The sequence below is a fragment of the Salvelinus sp. IW2-2015 genome, linkage group LG16 (assembly GCF_002910315.2).
Source record: "Salvelinus sp. IW2-2015 linkage group LG16, ASM291031v2, whole genome shotgun sequence".
In the NCBI taxonomy this organism is placed as follows: Eukaryota; Metazoa; Chordata; class Actinopteri; order Salmoniformes; family Salmonidae; genus Salvelinus; species Salvelinus sp. IW2-2015.
Genome location: NC_036856.1, coordinates 19,292,889 through 19,312,982, shown reverse-complemented (window position 1 = coordinate 19,312,982; position 20,094 = coordinate 19,292,889). Strand labels below are relative to the sequence as shown.

The 20,094-nt window shown below is 44.8% G+C and overlaps 1 protein-coding gene across 1 annotated transcript in view; it reads left to right on the top strand.

Annotated features, from left to right (window-relative positions):
* The first annotated feature begins 648 nt into the window (after positions 1–648).
* The window catches only part of LOC111976067 (breast cancer anti-estrogen resistance protein 3-like), a 76,672-nt gene continuing 57,226 nt past the window's right edge, over positions 649–20,094 (top strand). Inside the window, 3 exon segments of the mRNA XM_024004798.3 lie at positions 649–860; positions 11,495–11,846; positions 18,130–18,172. Of these exon segments, the coding sequence (XP_023860566.1) occupies positions 11,503–11,846; positions 18,130–18,172 (387 nt within the window). The 5' untranslated portion in view covers positions 649–860; positions 11,495–11,502.

The following is a 20,094-nucleotide window of genomic DNA, read 5'->3' as shown; positions in this document are numbered from 1 at the left end:
TTTAGTTGCACTGTTTGTACAGTGACAAGTATATATTTTTTTTGTTTGAAGAAATTGTTGGATTTTCAAATAACATTATCAGAGTGACACTGGACAGTAACAAAGGCTGTTGTTGGACATTAAATATGAGGCTGCTCTGGCCTCTCTCCTGGGATTGGTGACAGAGGAGAGGAGGGAAGAGGTGTGAAGAGAGGGACTTTTCAGTGCTGGGGGCAGGGGAGGATGGGGTGGAGGGTAAGTCGTAAATCACTCCCCTGTGGCTCGGTGTCTGTGTGGAGGAGTAGGGGCACATGTGTGTGTGTGAGTGTGTGTATCAGCGAGAGAGACAGAGAACACTGTATATATACATAATATGACATTTGTAATGTCTTTATTTTCTTTTGGAACGTTTGTAAGTGTAATGTTTACAGTACATGTTTTATTGGTTATTATCTATTTCACTTGCTTTGGCAATGTAAACATATGTTTCCCATGCCATATTAGCCCTTGAATTGAGAGAGAGAGAGAGAGAGAGAGAGAGAGAAGAGATGAGAGAGAGAGAGAGAGAGAGAGAGAGAGAGAGAGAGAGAGAGAGAGAGAGAGAGAGAGAGAATACTACGGAGGGGAAGAGGACGGCAACACAGCCACTGTGGGAGGCCCAGAGACACACAAAGCTGGAGAGAGAGAGAGGAGGAAGGGGTTTGTTTCTGCAATCTAGCCTTGTTGTTGCCTGTTCGTGCGAGTCTCTTTGCTGGTCAGTCAGTCTACTATGCCTGGGACTCTGTAGCGCTGCCACTCAGGAGGAACTCTACTGAAGTGAAGTGAGGAGGAAATCTCTGGCTGTGCTGTTCTTCAAAACAAGTGCAACTTTAAACAGACAGGTAAGGATTTCTAGAAACCGTACTGGATTGGAGTCTGCTTTGTATAAAAGTGTTGGAATGTGTTGGTGCTGTATCCAGATGCTGATACGGCTTACAGAGGTGTGAGCAGTATCTCTCTTGCTAGTTTCTCTCTCGCAACTTTGTACAACTTCAAAGAATTTTGATTTATTCAGAGTTGTCAACAGGAAACTCTTCGTATTGTTTTCAATAGAATGACTTCAGTCAGTTCAGTTCAGTTGATGCTTTTTCTCACTAACAAGGTCAAACTTTTGCAAATGTTTCGTCAAACGTTTTACACAATAACATAAGATAAGCATGTTTTCAAGGACTTTGTTAGTCAATGGAATAGATTTCTGAGACTTTTCCCCTGGGAAATTGGCCACCTAAGTCGCTGGTTGCTGTGTAGGAGAGAGACGACAGTAGCTGGAGTTGTCGGTGAGGAACTGAGTGGCAGCCACTGCTGTGGGCTTTAATAACTCGTGATTCATATGCCACACACAGACCAGCCATGCAGCTCACAGATGGGAAGGCTCGCTCTCTCTCTCTCTCTCTGAGGAGGAGGAGGAGGAGAGGAAGGAGGGAGAGATCTGAGTTCATATCAAACACCCCCTTCTCTCAACAAAAGAAGGGCCAAAAAGTGTCATGTGACAGTTGGGCTCTTTGTTCTTTTCAGAGGTCTGGAGAAAGACTGGCCAGGGGTTGCTTTAGTAATGCACTGCTCTGTGTGTGTGTGTATGTTCATGCTAATGTCTGCGTGCAAACATGTTTGTCCGCAGTATTCTGCCCATCCACTCTCTCCAGTTTGCAGTGAGAAAGGAAGGGCAACCTCATCAGTCAGTTTCCTCTGGTTAATTTTATTCCTCTCTTCATTTCCCTGCATGCGTTTTATTTGTGGCTTTATTTTCCTGTGCCACTCATTAGTTTTCCTAGTGGGTCTGTTCTGCTGTCTGGGTAATGAGGGGCCAGGCCTGCAGCATGTGACAGAGCTGTAAAGTGTCTGCTAGTGCTACTTTCAGAGCCCCAGCTGAAACCCATTCTGCTCTCCCTGCCTGCTGCCTCCACGCCTTAGCGGATTGGGTGTGTGTCAGCCCCTTTCGCTAAAGCTTCCTATTCCTTCCTGTACACTACATAAGATGCAGGCTGAACGCCCTGCTGTCGAAACCCTGGGTGTCGGCTCAGAGCCTGTCTACAGCCTGATTCACTGGGATTTGTGTACTGAGTGGAGGACCAGCATTAATGGGGGAGAGATGAACTCCCAAAGCCCTGGGTATGATGGATCTGATGGGGGTTTAGATGTATAGGCCAGCCCATATGTCCACTGTGTAGAGCAGGCTGATATTGTAGACTAGAGCAGACCAAACTGTTTTGTCTCCCACAGAATCTCCCGTTGTCAGATATGGGATGGATGAGAGAAGCTGGTTGGGAATAGCAGTCAGGCTATGATGACGGATTTATTAGAGGGTTTATTCTGAAGAGTGCTCGTGGCCCACAGCCTCTCTGGGTCTTTTGTCCACTTAAAGCAGGTTTGAATTCTTTGAAGGGGACTTGCATTATTCACTAGATTCCCATGGAGGAGTGAGTGCGGGGGAAGGCTGGAGAAAACATAACACTGATAACACTGTTTAGAAATGCACTGGGGTATTCTCCTCTTCCCCTGTACATCTCTAGTAGCTTTAGTTGGAAGCTTATAGTTTTATTTCCTTTGCATGTTGACTCTTGCGTATCTTTTTGAATCAAGGCCAGTTTTGTTCACTTTCACTTAACAGATTTGTATGTGCTGTGGGACTAGTGCAGGACACAATGCTCCTACTATAGGTACAGTAAAATAAAGACAGTATTTGTGTTTGCTGACATCAGCAATGGCATGTGCCCTGTGTCACGAGCCAGATACAAAGGACTTTAAAGAATTTGCGAGTGTGAATGTGTGAGTGTGTGTGGTATTGTGTGTCTTCAGTGAAAGATGCAGAGAATGATGTAAGCAGTGGACAGAGAGCCAGAGAAAGACCATTGTGCTTGTGAGCGGTAGAGAGACACAAGAGAGAAAGAAAGTAAAACAGTGTGAGGTAAGGAGGAGAGACATCATGAGAGACACAAAGGAGATAGATGAAAGAAGAGGTATTTTCTAGACCCACACCTCAGTTCAAATGATGGCCATAACCTTGTCACCTCTTCTAGTATTTTGCATGAATAATTTATGTTATCAGATTAATGTCTTGAATATTCATGTTCTTAAGGAGCCCAGAGAGAGTTAACCCTTTCTCTTCCGGCACGTGCGACAGACTGTCACCACAGGGGAGTAATTGTCAAGCAACATTCCTTAAGGGGAAACAGATGTGCCTGGTTCTGGCCCCACTGACTCACTGCTGGGCTGCTTCATTCTGCTCTCTCTGAGGTCAACAGCAGGCCTCCACACACTGACCAGCCCTCAGGCACTTTACTCACCAGCCAATTAACCCCCCGCCTCCACACCACCAGTTTAACTGGCTTCTATAGGAATCGTCACCTGGCTACTGCAGGAAGGGATGTGTGGTTGTGACTGGTCAGAAAATGGCACAAAATGGCTGCTGACCCGCCCACTGTGCATCATCACCCAGGTGGGTGCTGTTAATTAAGGTTGGGTGTTTGGTTGATTTGTGTGATTTGCCGCACCTGCATAGACTGTAAAGTGTTTTAGAGCTGTGAAGGGATATGTTCTTCCCACTCGCTGGTATTTGTCCTGTGGTATGATGATGCTGAGTAACTGGGACATGTTCAGTGACTCAACCCACCTGATGAGTCTAACAGAGCAGGTGAAAAAACATCTGTGGTGGTCTGATCTGAGGTGCTTTCAAGACAACTGGGAACATAAAAAAAACTTCAGGTCGGAGAGTTGAAGTTCTAAAAAGACTTTCCGTATTCGAATTCTGAGTTGGATGACCGTTAAAAATGATTTTCCCAGTCCGAGCTACCCAGTTGTCTTCAATGCACTGAAGTCTGAGATTTCCGAGTTCCCAGTAGTTTTGAATGTGGCACGAGTTCCGCATCATGTGATCAACATGATATTAGAGGGGTTAAGCAATTTCTGGAAACTCTTTTTATGGGGCGAGGGAGTTTTTGATTCTGGATACCTAATATCCAGTGCCGTATCACTCTGTGAAAGCCTGTTCTCTGCTCTGATTGTCAGTCCCACCATGCATCTGGAACATTAAGTACAGTACAGTAAGCTGATCAAAAGTCTTTCTGATCCTATCTCATTGGAATGTCCTTTTTCTCCTGAGATTGAAACCTGCTGGTAACCATCTCCCAATATACATAGCTAGCTAGATTACTATGTTAACCAGGAACACGTTTCAAAGAGCATATCATCCATCATGAAAAAGTGATACTTATTTACTACACAAACCTATTAACGTCTAGAATGTCATTATGCTGTAGCATTTAGATTTTCCTTCACTGAAATTAAGGGGCCGAGCCCGAACCATGAAAAACAACCCCAGACCATTATTCCTCCTCCGCCCAACTTTACAGTTGGCACTATACGTTCGGGCAGGTAGCGTTCTCCTAGCATCCGCCAAACTCAGAATCGTCCGTCGGACTGCCAAATGGTGAAGCGTGTTTCATCACTCCAGTGAATGTATTCTACGGCTCCAGAGTCCAATAGCGGTGAGCGTTACACCACTCTAGCTGACGCTTGGCATTGCGCATGGTGATCTTAGGCTTGTGTGTGGCTGCTTGGCCATGGAAACCCATTTCATGAAGCTCTCGACAAACAGTTATTGTGCTTCCAGAGGCCGTTTGGAACCCGGTAGTGAGTGTTGCAACCAAGGAGGTCCCGTTCTGTGAACTTCTGTGGTCTACCACCTCGCGGCTGAGCCGTGGTTGCTCCTAGACGTTTCCACTTCACAATAAAAGCACTTACAGTTGAGCTCGGAAACTCTAGCATGGCAGACATATGACAAACTGACTTGTTGGAAACCCTAACTTGTTGGAAACCCACAACACATTTGTTGTGGAAATCCAAAATAAGTTCAGGAGTAAAAATGTGCTTAACAAATCACATAATAAGTTGCATTGACTCATTCTGTGTTTAGTAATAGCGGTGAACATGATTTTTGAATAAATACCCCATCTCTGTACCACACACATACAATTATTTGTAAGGTCCCTCAATCAAGGAATGAATTTCAAGCACAGATTCAACCACAAAGACCAGGGTGGTTTATCAATGCCTCGCAAAGAAGGGCACCAGTTGGTAGATGTGCAAAAATAGAAAAGCAGACTCTGTGTGTAAAAATAGAAAAGTAGACGTGGTATATCCCTTTGAGCATGGTGAAGTTATTAATTTGGCGTTGGATGGTGTATCCAACACAGGCATCTTTCCTAACTCAGTTGCCATTGAGGAAAGAAACTCCTCAGGGATTTCACCATTAGGCCAATGGTGATTTTAAAACAGTTACGGAATTGAATGGTTGTGATATGAGAAACTGAGGATGGATCAACAGCATTGTAGTTGCTCCACAATACTAACCTAAATGACAGAGTGAAAAGAAGGAAGCCTTTACAGAATACATGGCTCTTAATACTAGAAAAAATGTGACAAAGAAATTAACTTTTTGACCTGAATACAAAGCGTTATGTTTGGGGCAAATCCAACACAACACAACACTGAGTACCACTCTTCATATTTTCAAGCAAGGTGGTGGCTGCATCATGTTATGGGTTTGATTGTCATCGGCAAGGACTAGGGAGTTTTTTTATGATCAAAAGAAACGGAATACAGCTAAGCACAGGAAAATCCTAGAGGAAAACCTGGTTCAGTGTTCTTTCCAACAGAAACTTGGAGACAAATTCATCTTTCAGCAGGACAATAACCTAAAACACAAGTCCAAATCTACAATTGAGTTGCTTACCAAGATGACATTGAATGTTCCTGAGTGGCCTGGTTACAGTTTTGACCTAAATCGTCTTGACAATATATGGCAAGACGTGAAAATGGCTTTCTAGTAATGATCAACCACCAACTTGACAGAGCTTGAGGAATGTTAAAAAAAATTATTGGTAAATATTGGTGTGCAAATCCAGGTGTGCAAAGGTCTTAGAAACGTGCCCAGAAAGACTCACAGCTGTAATCGCTGCCAAAGGTGATTCTAACATGTATTGTCTAACGGGGGTGAGTACTTATCTAATGAAGATATATGCCACGCCTGCTCCAGCATTCCCTCTCTGGCGCTCGAGGGCACCAGGCTGCCCTTCATTACACACACCTGTCACCTGGACTCCTTCACGTTGTTGATTGCCCCCTCTGTATCTGTATGTTCCTCAGTTGTGTTCCCCGTGTCAGCATTATTGTCATAATGTCATTTTGTTCCCCCTTTCCAGACGTTGTTCTTGTTTTTGTTATATGTCCGTTTTCCATTAAATGTTCACTCCCTGTTCTTGCTTCTCATCTCCAGCGTCTGTCCTCACAATATATTAGTGGTTTAATTTTATTTCATATAAATGTTCGATTTTTTTACACTTTGACATTACAGCATATTTTGTGTAGATTGTTGACCAAAAATGACAATTAAATTCATTTTAATTCCACTTTGTAAAAGAACAAAATGTGGAAAAAGTCAAGGGGTGTGAATAGTTTCTGAAGGCACTGTATGCCTTTTTGACCTGTTGCCAAGGAGGTCCTCAACATAAGAAGACTGGAGGCCGTTGTTGGTAAGATTAACATTGTTAATCAAATGTTTTTCTTTCTGTGTTGTCTTATGTGACCTCTGTTAGCAGATGATTGATTATGCCTTATAATTGGTTCTCTCTTGTGCTTGTCTTTATTTTCTAAAAGGTTACATGGTGGAGAAATGTGTCTGCAATTTTTTAAAATCTGAAGATAGTTCAGTTAAAGCTGAATGAAGATAAGGCCTTAAAGGGATTAACAAAAGCGTAAATATATAATTTAATATGTAATTCATTTTATTAAAAAATATAATTACATTTGTATAAGCATATTATTTATTGTTTGATGATATAACTACAGTTACAAACTTGAGGAAATAACATGTGCGCTAGTCTAGTGGTGACCAGAGAATGTGCCCAAATTGACTGGAGCGTGGAGTGAGTTTCATTAAAGGCTGGAGCGTTGGCCTTCTCGGCCTTCTCGCCTGCTCCAATATAGCCTAAATAATTCATTTTCGTTCTTTCTTAGGCTACCTGTCTGGCTCTTGACCTGTTTAGAGTGTTTATATGCTGTTTAATATGACATGTAGCCTATTTGAAATAATGAGCGCTTCTTACAGTCACCTTTTCATGTTGTTTATTAAAATACTTTTCATTCAAATCATATGATTTGGTTTCAATACTTCAACAATTATAGGTCCAGGTAGTCACAAAAATATATTGGTGTAGCAGCTGTTTTTTTCCTGTGAGAGAGGAGCGGTTTTTAGCAGAGTGGTTGGAAAGGATTTCACATCGGTTACACTCACCCCCCTTTTGACCTCCTCCTTTTCCCGCAGCAACCAGTGATCCGGGTCAACAGCATCAATGTAACAGTTTTACCTTCCGTCCCTCTCCTCGCCCCTACCTGGGCTTGAACCAGGGACCCTCTGCACACATAGACAACAGCCACCCTCAAAGCATCGTTACCCATCGCTCCACAAAAGCCGCGGCCCTTGCAGAGCAAGGGGAACAACTACTTCAAGGTCTTAGAGCGAGTGACGTCACCAATTGAAACGCTATTAGCGAGCACCCCGCTAACTAGCTAGCCATTTCACATCGGTTACATGAGCATGTAGGAATGTGTAGGTATGTGTACGTTTTAAGTAGTAGATAACCAAAAGCTCAGTAGTTACACAGTTAAGGGAGAATTACGTAGTGATTTAAACAGGAAATATGTAGTTTATCACTCATTACTACTTAAATTACTACATAAATCACTACTGGCTTATGACACATCTCAAAAGTAATTAAGTAGTAAAACCAGGAGGTTTTGTGTAGATCTTGTGTAGTAGTGATGAGTAGTAGGTAATTGAAAGGTACTTTTCATGAGGGATGTCCAGGTGTAAAGACGTCCACATGCTTCCCAGCCGAAACAGTTCAGAAGAGTTTGTGCATATATTATGATGACATTTTGTGACGTTTTGTTCGTTTTGGACTTCGGTGAGGGTTGTTTCGGCTGTTTGGGCACACAACATTTTTTCTGGAGGCAAGCCAAAGTTCGGAGCCGAAGTCTACGCCCCTTTGTCAGTGATTGGTCAACAGTAGGTATTCTTCAATAAAGTCTTTGTTGTCATTCAACAAGATATGACTCATTTTCATGCACATTTTTTCATTGAGAAATACTGCACCAAACATCTTAGTTAGATGTAAAATCTCCTTGGCAAAAACGTCAAAATTAATGACAGATTTCTTGAGTTATCTTAGATTAACTCTGACTACTTTGAGAAAGTGTATTTTGGCTACAGCATCTCAAAATGGACAAACAGTACTATTGACGCTTTTTTCTCGTTTTTCAAGCGAAGGTCTTTTAAGGGAGCATGCGAGCACACTCGTTCGGTTTGCCTAGCCGACTTCTGAAGCATGCTGATGCCTTTAGTCTACACCCCTGGTGTTCATTACTCCTCTTACCTAATGGCATTCTTTCATCTCCTCACTACTGCTATGCGTAAGGAGACATAGCACAGAGAGAAGGGAGATCTTATCATACTTTAATTACAGGACTAGATTTGACTACTCTTCATTGAATTTGCAGAATCAGAGTGAGTGTCTGTGTATTTTGAAGTGTGCTGTCATCACAAGGCAGATTATGGTACTCTCCCATCAGTCAGTAGCACCCATGATGTTGGGAAATTCCCACCAGACTCACTAGACCCATACTGCTACAGTACAGTCCCCCCTGCTGTTGCCCTCCTGGCACTGATCCAACTGGATAAAACAGCAAAGCATCTCCTTGAAGAAGATGATATCTGGTTGCACTGCAATTACTGTGGGGTGGATTAACCATTTTAGGAACGTGAAGCAGGGCCTTAAATCTCCCCCTCTCAGTTAGAGACAGTTCACAGAGTTAATACCAGACCTAAACACTGACACCAGCCCTGGCTCAGATAAAATTTCACACAGCACAAAGAGGACAAAGGCTTTGAAAGCAACATCAGCTCTGTGTGTGTGTGTGTGTGTGTCTCGGTGGCGGTGTGTTTGTTGTTGAATAGCTTTAACAGAACTGGTTAACAGGGTCAGTGCGTGCTTACACTCAGCTGTTGTCTGGGTCAGTGGACTCTCTACCTCTCCTTATCCCCGACCTCCCCAAGAGGCTGTTTCTATAGGACTGCTGCACCCTCAACCCACCACCCATTGTTTTACCACACAGAGGTTTACATCCATGCATGAGTAAAACAAAGACTGCTGAGTAAGAAACTCTATCAAAGTGCTTTTTGTCTTTGTCTTTCATCACCACATGATTTCATTTTAATTAAGGCAGCAGGCTTTATCCTCAGTTGACCCCGTATGATAATCCAATATCATAAATTATGGCTACACCGCTGAGAAGATTGACATAAATGTTTTACCAAGTTCACTTCCCTTCACATGCCAAGCCAAGTTTAGGAAATAAAACAGGTTATGAATAATCCATAAGCTGTGTGGCTGCTCTGTGAGGAGCAGGTGAAGAAACAGCAGCAACAGCAAGTGATGTCAGCCTCTCTCTCTGCTAAGGCATGAGTTTTGTTTCTCTGCTCATTAGCATGCTAAAAAGCTGGCTGGGGGCAAAGGATGAAAGCAGAAAGCTGAGCAGAAAATCCATTCGGCTTAGAAAGGAGTCTTTATTTCATTGTCCAATTAGTGGCGTTGTGGTCCAAAAACTGGGTGTGGAACGTTGAGGTAAACATGGAGAGGGAGAGGGAGGGAGCATGGAGAGGGAGGGAGCATCATAGGAACTATGACTGGAATACATGAAGCATGGTCTCTATGCCACTGGCTTCATTTCACTGTACTTACGTACACTGCTCAAAAAAATAAAGGGAACACTAAAATAACACATCCTAGATCTGAATGAATGGAAATATTCTTATTAAATACTTTTTTCTTTACATAGTTGAATGTGCTGACAACAAAATTACACAAAAATGATCAATGTAAATCAAATTTATCAACCCATGGAGGTCTGGATTTGGAGTCACACTCAAAATTAAAGTGGAAAACCACACTACAGGCTGATCCAACTTTGATGTAATGTCCTTAAAACAAGTCAGAATGAGGCTCAGTAGTGTGTGTGGCCTCCACGTGCCTTTATGACCTCCCTACAACGCCTGGGCATGCTCCTGTTTAGGTGGCGGATGGTCTCCTGAGGGATCTCCTCCCAGACCTGGACTAAAGCATCTGCCAACTCCTGGACAGTCTGTGGTGCAACGTGGCATTGGTGGATGGAGCGAGACATGATGTCCCAGATGTGCTCAATTGGATTCAGGTCTGGGGAACGGGCGGGCCAGTTCATAGCATCAATGCCTTCCTCTTGCAGGAACTGCTGACACACTCCAGCCACATGAGGTCTAGCATTGTCTTGCATTAGGAGGAACCCAGGGCCAACCGCACCAGCATATGGTCTCACAAGGGGTCTGAGGATCTCATCTCGGTACCTAATGGCAGTCAGGCTACCTCTGGCGCCAGTGGCGAATTTGCCAATCTTGGTGTTCTCTGGCAAATGCCAAACGTCCTGCACGGTGTTGGGCTGTAAGCACAACCCCCACCTGTGGACGTCGGGCCCTCACACCACCCTCATGGAGTCTGTTTCTGACCGTTTGAGCAGACACATGCACATTTGTGGCCTGCTGGAGGTCATTTTGCAGGGCTCTGGCAGTGCTCCACCTGCTCCTCCTTGCACAAAGGCGGAGGTAGCGGTCCTGCTGCTGGGTTGTTGCCCTTCTACGGCCTCCTCCACATCTCCTGATGTACTGGCCTGTCTCCTGGTAGCGCCTCCATGCTCTGGACACTACGCTGACAGACACAGCAAACCTTCTTGCCACAGCTCACATTGATGTGCCATCCTGGATGAGCTGCACTACCTGAGCCACTTGTGTGGGTTGTAGACTCCGTCTCATGCTACCACTAGAGTGAAAGCACCACCAGCATTCAAAAGTGACCAAAACATCAGCCAGGAAGCATAGGAACTGAGAAGTGGTCTGTGGTCACCACCTGCAGAACCACTCCTTTATTGGGGGTGTCTTGCTAATTGCCTATAATTTCCACCTTTTGTCTATTCCATTTGCACAACAGCATGTGAAATTTATTGTCAATCAGTGTTGCTTCCTAAGTGGACAGTTTGATTTCACAGAAGTGTGATTGACTTGGAGTTACATTGTGTTGTTTAAGTGTTCCCTTTATTTTTTTGAGCAGTGTATATATTCCATCATTATCATAACATATCCGGTGCCAATGCAGTTGTCACTGTGCTATAGTATACTGGGTGGGCAGCTTAAGAGGAACTGTACGTACACACGTATATGTTTCCACACATTTGTCCTTTGTGAGGATGTGCATCAGTAGCACATGTTTACTTTACCGGGCACCATGTCTCTGTGATATTGTCAGCCTTATATAACCCCTAGGTGGAAATCCTCCCACTCCTCCTCCTGCCATGTGGTCTGATCTGATGTCTCTCTCTCTTTCTTCCCTCTTAGAGCTGAGGATGATGGCAGAGGGGAAGTTTGCCAGTCTGCCAAGAAATATGCACATGGGTGTGGGCAGCAGGCAGTGTTCTCTGGCCTCCTCCATGGACCTGCTGAGCTCCAGGCCTACAGTACCGGAGCTGCCCCCAGCCGGATACCACAGTGTCTCCATCCATGGCACTCTGCCTAGGAGGAAGAAAGGGGCCCCGGTTCAGGGCCCTGCCCGCTCCTGGGACATGTACAGTCACATGGGCACTCTGCCCCACCCGGCCCGAGCGCGCCTGCCCACCTCGACACTCATCCACAACATCATCGAGGAACACCAGCCTTACCATACAGGGATGGAAGGCCACACTGCATACAGGTACAGACACACACATCCTTTTATGCTCCAGCGCTATGCTTTTCCTTTGTTAATTTCACAGAATCTGAATCTAAAACAAGTAGTTATGTTTTGCCTAATAAGACACTTAGGGTTCGCTCTTTAAAGCCCCTTAAGTACTTTGCAGACTTTCAGCTGCTACCACCCACCTGACTAACTGAGACTACTTCACTCTGAAATAGTGTACCAGCTCAACCCATGGTAAGCAGGTCAGCTGAGATGTAATCAGTGAGCAGCACATGTTAGCACTAGCCTCTCTGCTACCACCTCTATGTCTGTCAGGGCAGGGGGCTGTATCCCTCAGGCCCTGTTGAGTTACTGCAGAGCAGCTTCACTGTGGCCCCCTATAGATATTATCTGGGGGCTGGGGCTGCTTTGTCAGGGCCTCCTCTTCCCCACAGCACCTTGCGGGGCTTAACACCTCACTCACTACTGAAACACAACACTGTCAGACTGCTGATAGGGCTTGCTTGATCTTAGAGAACACAGAGAAGTGATGAGAAGTTCCACAACATCAATCCATGTGATTAGGCCAGGAAACTGTGGACAAAGACACAACAGCATACTCACACTTATACACACACAAAGACCTCAGAGAGAAGCAGTGACGGTAAGCCCTCTGTTTAGAGTGATATAAACCAACCGCCACAACAACAAAGCTTGTCTAGATGGTTGAGATATATACGCCCAGACAACCCAGACTGTGAGTTATATCCTGTGCGACAAAGTTTTAAGTGTCACTATAGACCAGAGCAACGGTGCAGCGCTGGACAGAATGAAACACAGTCCCCCTCTTTAGACACGCTTTGGGCAGACAGACAGAATATGTCTGGACTTGGGTGGAGGAAGGGGGTTGGGGTGCGAGGGGGGTGTTACTAATAACTGAAAAGGCTGTGAAAATCCCTTGACATTTGAAGGTTATCTAATATAGGTCTAGTATTTAATCTCGACAAAGCTGGTGAGGTTAGTGAAGGTGAAAACAAGACAAAAGGAAGGAGAATAAATAAGCCACAACCTTCATTCTGGCAGTCTGGGATACACAGTGGAGGTGTGGAGGAGCAACAGAGGAAGAGGGTTGTCTGGCTCAGCAAAGAAAGGGAAGCAAGGAGGGAGGGAAGGAAGGAGAGAGATAGTGAGAGAGGGATGGAGAGGAGAGGTAGAGAGGTTCTGAAGAGAACCCTGAGGTGCATTAAGCACGCGGAGACCAGAGCCCAGATTCTGGCTGCTGCTGTAACTCTAGATGCTGAAGTGCAGATAGATGTGTGGAGATGGTGAGGGATCAGGGCTAACAGAACACTATGACAGCTATAGTTCTGAGGGACCCATTCTGTGTGGCTGCCAGCACTGTGCTGCCTGCTACAGGACAGGACTGCAGGCCCATTGTGTCTATTTGAAGGCCGCTGGTTGATTGGTTGGTTACCTGGCTTTGCCAGGGAGCTGGGTATGGCTGACTGGTGAGGGAGATTTCAGGATTAGTCAAAGGGCTTTGTCCTCATCTCTTATGAAAAGATACTTGTAACTACCAAAATAAAGGAAACACTTGAGTAAATGAGCGATATAAAGTATATTGAAAGCATGTGCTTCCACACAGGTGTGATTTCTGGGTTAATTAAGCAATTAACATCCCATCATGCTTATGGTCATGTATAAAAATGCTGGGCAGGCCATTATTTTGGTTACGATGACTGTGCCCCATAGGATGAAAATGCCCCATCCACAGGGCACAAGTGGTCACTGAATGGTTTATGAGCATGAAAACGATGTAAACCATATGCCATGGCCATCTCCGTGACCAGATCGCAACCCAATTGAACATTTATGGGATATTCTGGAGCGACGCCTGAGACAGCGTTTTCCACCACCATCAACAAAACACCAATGATGAAATGTCTCGTGGAAGAATGGTGTCGCATCCCTCCAGTAGAGTTCCAGACACTTGTAGAATCTATGCCAAGATGGATTGAGGCTGTTCTGGTTCGTGGTGGCCCATTGCTCTATTAAGACACTTAATGTTGGTGTTACCTTTATTTTGGCAGTTACCTGTGGCTCTGTCATTAACTTCAGGATGGGAGGATATGACACTGTCCATCTCTTTTCATGCAGATTACATTGATCAATGAACACATTTCTGCTCATTGAACTATTTTGCTTATTCTTGTTTTGTGGATATTGTACATGTTTTAAACCAACCTATGTTTCTTTGTGCTGACTTCTTAGTCTCCCTGACTGTCTGTTGACCCTTGACCCAGACAGTGCTCCATCCTTTAACCACACACTAATTAATCAGTGTTTACTCTGTATCGATGACGCTATCTGGATTGATCCACAAAGTGAGTGATTCTTCAGGTGACCCCTAACCTCAGTCAATCTGTGTGTGTGTGTGTGTGTGTGTGTGTTGTCGTGCGCAATTGTGTGTGGGTGTTGTGTGTTGTGTGTGTGTGTGTGTGTGTGTGTGTGGTGTGTTGTTGTGTTGTGTGTGTGTGTGTGTGTGTGTGTGTGTGTGGTGTGTGTGTGTGTGTGTGTGTTGTGTGTTTGTCGTGTGTGTGTGGTGTGGCTGGAGGCCACCACACTGACTTGATGTGGCCTCCATGCTGTGTGTGTGTGTGTGTGTGTGTTTGTGTGTGCCTAAGCCAGATAGCCACTATAACCCACGACCCACTCACTCTGCCCCAGGGAGAGGCAGACAGCTCTGGCTGTGGTGTGCCTGAAAATCCTTTATGAGTTGGACTCAGGTTGACTCAGGTTGAGATGGCGAGAAGATTTACAGCCTCGTATAGGAGATGAAAGGGCTGATAAAAGACGGAGCTGGCCGTGAGCTCAGAATCTAGAGTGACTGATTCTCTCTGTTTGTTCTGCTGAGAAATGGTCTGCTGCTGGGTCAGATCTGATGCCTGGATGGTTTCCTCCAAGGCTAGAGAACAGGTAACAGTGGTGAAAGTTAAACAACAGTGAGTGTTTTCTGGATGTCTGTCTGTCAACATCAGTTCTAAACCACTCTGATCAAAAACCAAAACATCCCACTGGGAATCATGGTGCTACAGCTGCAGTATATACGTTGTTAGGACCAGGTAGGTAGACGAATAGGCGTCACACACACCACGTCTTTCACAGAAAGGCTTTGTTTTACGCCATGCCCAGGCTGTCCTCTGTATCACAGCAGAGATAAGTAATGATGCCGTGATGTCCGGCCTCAATGTTCCCAAGGCCACTGTGAACTAACCCGATCCTAAGAAAAGGATGTCATCATAATATTGCTGTTTGATCATTGGTTGCATCTCCAAATGATGCCATGCCAAACATTCTATTCCCATATCTTAAAAGTAATATTCCATCCCATATCAGAAGCACAGTGACGGAACAATCATTTTTACTGTAAACTATTATTGTCAATGATTGTCTGTGGGACTCGCAGGCTTCTATTGCGTGAGCTAATCACAGTGTAAACACTATAATTCCTGTCCTAGTGTTAGTAGTTCTGTTCATAATGTCCAGCCAGAGCAGCAGTTGCTCCCTCTCCTCTGTGAGTGCTGATCTGGTGGGTAAATAAACAGCGCTCCTTTTAGCAGCTCCTGTTTGTGTTGGACCAGGGGTGTCCTGTTGTTTCTCTCTCATCTGCTCCCTCCTCCCTCATTCTCTCGTTCTCTCCCTCTCCTCTGGGTTGGAGTAAGGAGTAGGCAGAAGGCAGTATAGCCACAGCTGGTTCTGCTTTTATAAGGCCAGCCAGCAGCAGGCTGAGAGCACATGTTCGTTCTGAGGAGACACACACCTGCAGCTACCCAGTAAAATAAAAAGAGAGAAGGAGAACTCAACCAGAGCAACTCATTACCACCCCTTCTCCTCTCTTCATTTCGACCTGCATTCATTATTTCATGACCAGATCGGCACTCAATGCTGTTTGGGAGAGATTAGTATATGTATGCATTTATATAAGGAAAATTACTTCAATAAGGTGACTTGACTTAAGTTATTTTGTGCACAGCAGAGCACTGATCCACTGTACTATACAGTACATGTAGAAGTTGAGGGATTTTCCCATAGAGTCAAACTGCCCCTTGAGTCAGTATTGTGGATGTGCCTCCGCATGCTTCGGTTCGGCTGAGCCTTGCCGAACCCGGCTAGGCAACCCGTACTAGTGTTCTAGCATACTCCCTTAAAATACCTTCGCTTGAAAAACTAGAAAAAAGTGGCAATAGTACTGATTGTCCCTCTTGAGACACTATAATCAGTCCTCAAAATAGTCAGAATTAATCTAAGATAACTCAAGAAATCGGTCATTCATTTTGAAGTTTTTGCCAAGTCGTCCTGACTAGGATGTTTGGTGCAGTATGTCTCAAGTGGAAAAATGTGCATGAGGACAAGTTGTCTCTTGTTGAATGTTGACCAATCGCCGACGAAGGGGTGTAGACTTCGGCTACCAACTTCCGATTGCCTTGAGAAAATGTTTTATGTGCCTGAACAGCCGGAAAAAAACCTTGCTGTAGTCCAAAACGAACAAAAACGTCACAAAATGTTGTCAAAATATATGCACGAACATCTGGGAAGCAGGCGAACGCCTTTAGGCATCCAGAACAACCTTTGACTGAGGGAGTGTTGCATGTCAAGTGCCCCTCTCTCTCAGTCAGTGAGTCAGAGAAGGGGAGGCTGTGTGCGGAAATCCAATTATAGCCAGGTCGTCTGTGTGTGACCTGCTCTGTCCTTGTCCTTGGCTTGACTGAGCTCCATTTGAACTTGAGGTTTGGGGAAAGTCAGTGGTTGAGCAGGGTACATTTCCTCTCCAGGACACAATGCAGCTGTGGTCTGGCTGACACTAAACCGGTCTAAAGGAGAGGCTCTTTGGCTGGCCTGTGGCCTCACTCGTCCTCTCACTTGTCCTCTCACTCGTCCTCTCTCCAACTCTATGATGTGTCTCCCAACACCTCTGTTCTCTACCCAATATGAACAGTATGGGTGGGATATCTGTTCTCTTTATTAGTCTCGGCTGTCTGATGGGAGCAGGTGGAACCTGTAATGTCCTGTTCTATAGGAACACCACCACCACCATACTGTGAACTGATTGTGATGTTACCTAACACTGTAGCTGTAGGTGTTGAATAACAAGGCCAGCTCTTTATTCTGATGCGGATGGAGCGGCTTCAGAGCTGAACCAGCCAGCGCAGCAGCTTGCCTGTGTTGTGTTCCTCTGAGGTGGCGTGACATACCAGTCACTCACCCTGCTGAAAGAGAAGCCAGGTTACTGTGTAGGCTGACATGAAAGAATGGGCAGAGGAGAGAAAGTTCAGCTCTCCCCACAGTGAGTAGATGAGACGCGGTCGTACAGCAGCTAAATGGAGAAAGAGCTGTTTAAGAGCTAGTGGCCGGCGCTGAACTTCTTGGGAAGTATTTTTCAGATTATTTTACTCTCAACCGTATTTCCTGCTGCGTTCCCGCCTTTCTCTGAAAGTAGGGAGGAAAGAAAAGACCAAGGACAATCACAGTAGTTCGGTGAGTCATTTTTAGATTGTAATTTTATAATAAATCCTTTGGTTTAGATACTAACTGGCGTGTTCAACATTTTGACTGGATTAAGGGCAACTTGTTTCCTACTCCACGAAGGCTCTTGAACGAGATGTTTGTGTTCTTTCCCTTTACAATCCCTATGGGAATTACTCCCCCTCTTGTCTGACTGTAAGACCTCTGCATCAAGGGCTTGGGTTCTCTAACCCCCCCCCCCCCTAAAAAAACCATTTGAGATGAGAGACAGAGGCAGAACTCAAAATAAACAGAATTTTTCGCAGAGATCTGGGAATGCATCCACACTTCCTTAGGGATTTGAAAATAATTCATCTTAGCTTTAAGATGTTATGTCCTCTCAAAATGCATTTCTGACATCTGAAGTGATACTGAGAATTTTGGGAGGACTAGCCCTGCTAATGACATGGCATTTTAAACCCACTTTTCTCCCTCTGATGTAAGAGACAAGGCAGATGTGGGGGTGTCTCTTACCCCTCTGTGAATTTGCCAGTGGGGTCAGAAAAAGGGGACACGTGTAGCTGTGACTTGTGTGGGGGCTGGGTGGATAGACTAAAGGGTGGGGGTGTAGTGGAGGGGAGGAGAGGGGGGAAGGCAGTGTCTGAGCATGCCACTCCTGTCAGAGAGGAGGTAGACCCACAGTCAGCAGGCAGGATAGCAGAAGCAGACGCATCACAGCACAGGGAGGGAGTGGAGGGGACCAGAAGCTGCCATTAAGAATGTGTTCACTCAACAGAACTCTGTCTCTGTTCCCCAGGGACCCCAGCAGCAGCATGGACCCCACCCCGGAGTACGTCAAGGTAGGAACCCACTCAACCCACTTACCTATTCCACTGCTGCTTGAGACACAGTGCCTAACAGGTATCACTAGTGTTTTGTTACTTCTGATTGAGAAGAGGTCAGAAAGATTGAAGGTTGGTTCAATTATCGCTGATCTGAATTGTGTTTTAGTCAGGACAGGCAAGACCAGTCCAGTCTTACAGGTTTAAGTTTCTATTTCCCGTGTCAGTAAAACTGTAGTAAATACTGTAAGCTTATGTAGTTCAGCTTTTGGAATTTGATATAACACTAATTCCTATGGGATATCTGATATAGTTTAGGCTTGTTTTGTAACTGTGAGGTCAGTGAAATAGGGCAGGAATGCTAGTAGCTTCCAGGAACCTGTCTCTCTCTCTCTCTCTCTCTCTCTCTCTCTCTCTCTCTCTCTCTCTCAGAACATTGACACATGATATTGATCTGACATCGAGGATATTGAGTCTCTCAGTTTATTTTTCCAGGGTTTTAAAGGATATAGGACGAAAGATAGATTAATAGACAGTAAATATCTATACATGGAGAAGGCATGAGAGTACATGATGTGTTTACTGTATGTGTGGGTGTTCCTGTGTTTGACTTTTATAAGGTCTGATGATGTTTTGTAATGCACTATTCTTTTGACTACAGTATTTAATCAAATTTCAATTCATAAAGTTTAGCTGTGAGACAGTGTCCTCTACAATCTTTGTTTCCTGTGTAGATATAGTCTTGTATACCCATTGTATAATGGCAGAGAGAGGGGTGGATTTGTTTGAAAAGGGGTGAATATCCAGACGTAGCCCTCATAAGCCCTCAACTATTATCCCAACGCCACTGGAAAACAGTAGGCAAACAGGAGACTGTGACTCACTAGATTTGTATGTTTTGTGTCAGAAGGAGCCACACTGTACCCATCTGCAGGTAAAGGGCTGAGTAACGTCTTCAGGGGAGTAACGTCTCTTTGGTTAAAAAGTTGCAGATACCAGTTGAGGTAGAAAGGAGTCGCTCTTAGATGTAAATGATGTGGAACATTGTTCAATTTCCGCCAAGTAGACTTTTTAGCGATCTAGTGCTCTAAATAGTTGATGTATGGTAAAGGTTTAATAGCTGATTAACTGATGTCTCTACCTATACCTCCTCTTTACGTAAAGTTGATGTGTGCACAAATCATTCTACTCTCTCTAAGGCTGGAGGCTATCAAAAAGCCTCATACGGAAAAGGATGAGTGAAGGGAGGAAATGTCCTCTATCTAATACACTAATCCAATTTCTCTCCAGGCTACGAGGCACTTAGTCTCAGAAGTACAGCAATGCATCAAACAAATCATATTTCCCATTACCTTCACCTGTGTCCCTGTACACTGTGATTGGGCTTGAGTGATGACTGAGGCCTGTGTGTTCTGATACCACACTACCATCACTCTCACACACCTGACATCTCTTTCCCACATGCTCATTCACCCACTCCTTCACCTTTTCCTTCATCCACATTCTCAGTCTGTCGCTCTTTCCCTGGGCTGTTTGCCTCATGGAATAGGATGCTCTCAGGCCAGTGTGAAAAGCAAACCCAGTGGTTCCTCACATGCAGTTCAGGAGAGAAAACCAAACAGCTCTCCCCTCAGAAGCCATGGCAGCCAGTCATCAACACACGGCTACTTCACTATCTCACTAGGGTAGTAGGTAGTCCTAACCACCACTCTGCTACTTCACTATCTCACTAGGGTAGGAGGTAGTCCTAACCACCACTCTGCTACTTCACTATCTCACTAGGGTAGTAGGTAGTCCTAACCACCACTCTGCTACTTCACTATCTCACTAGGGTAGTAGGAAGTCCTAACCACCACTCTGCTACTTCACTATCTCACTAGGGTAGTAGGTAGTCCTAAACCACATCTCGCTACTTCACTATCTCACTAGGGTAGTAGGTA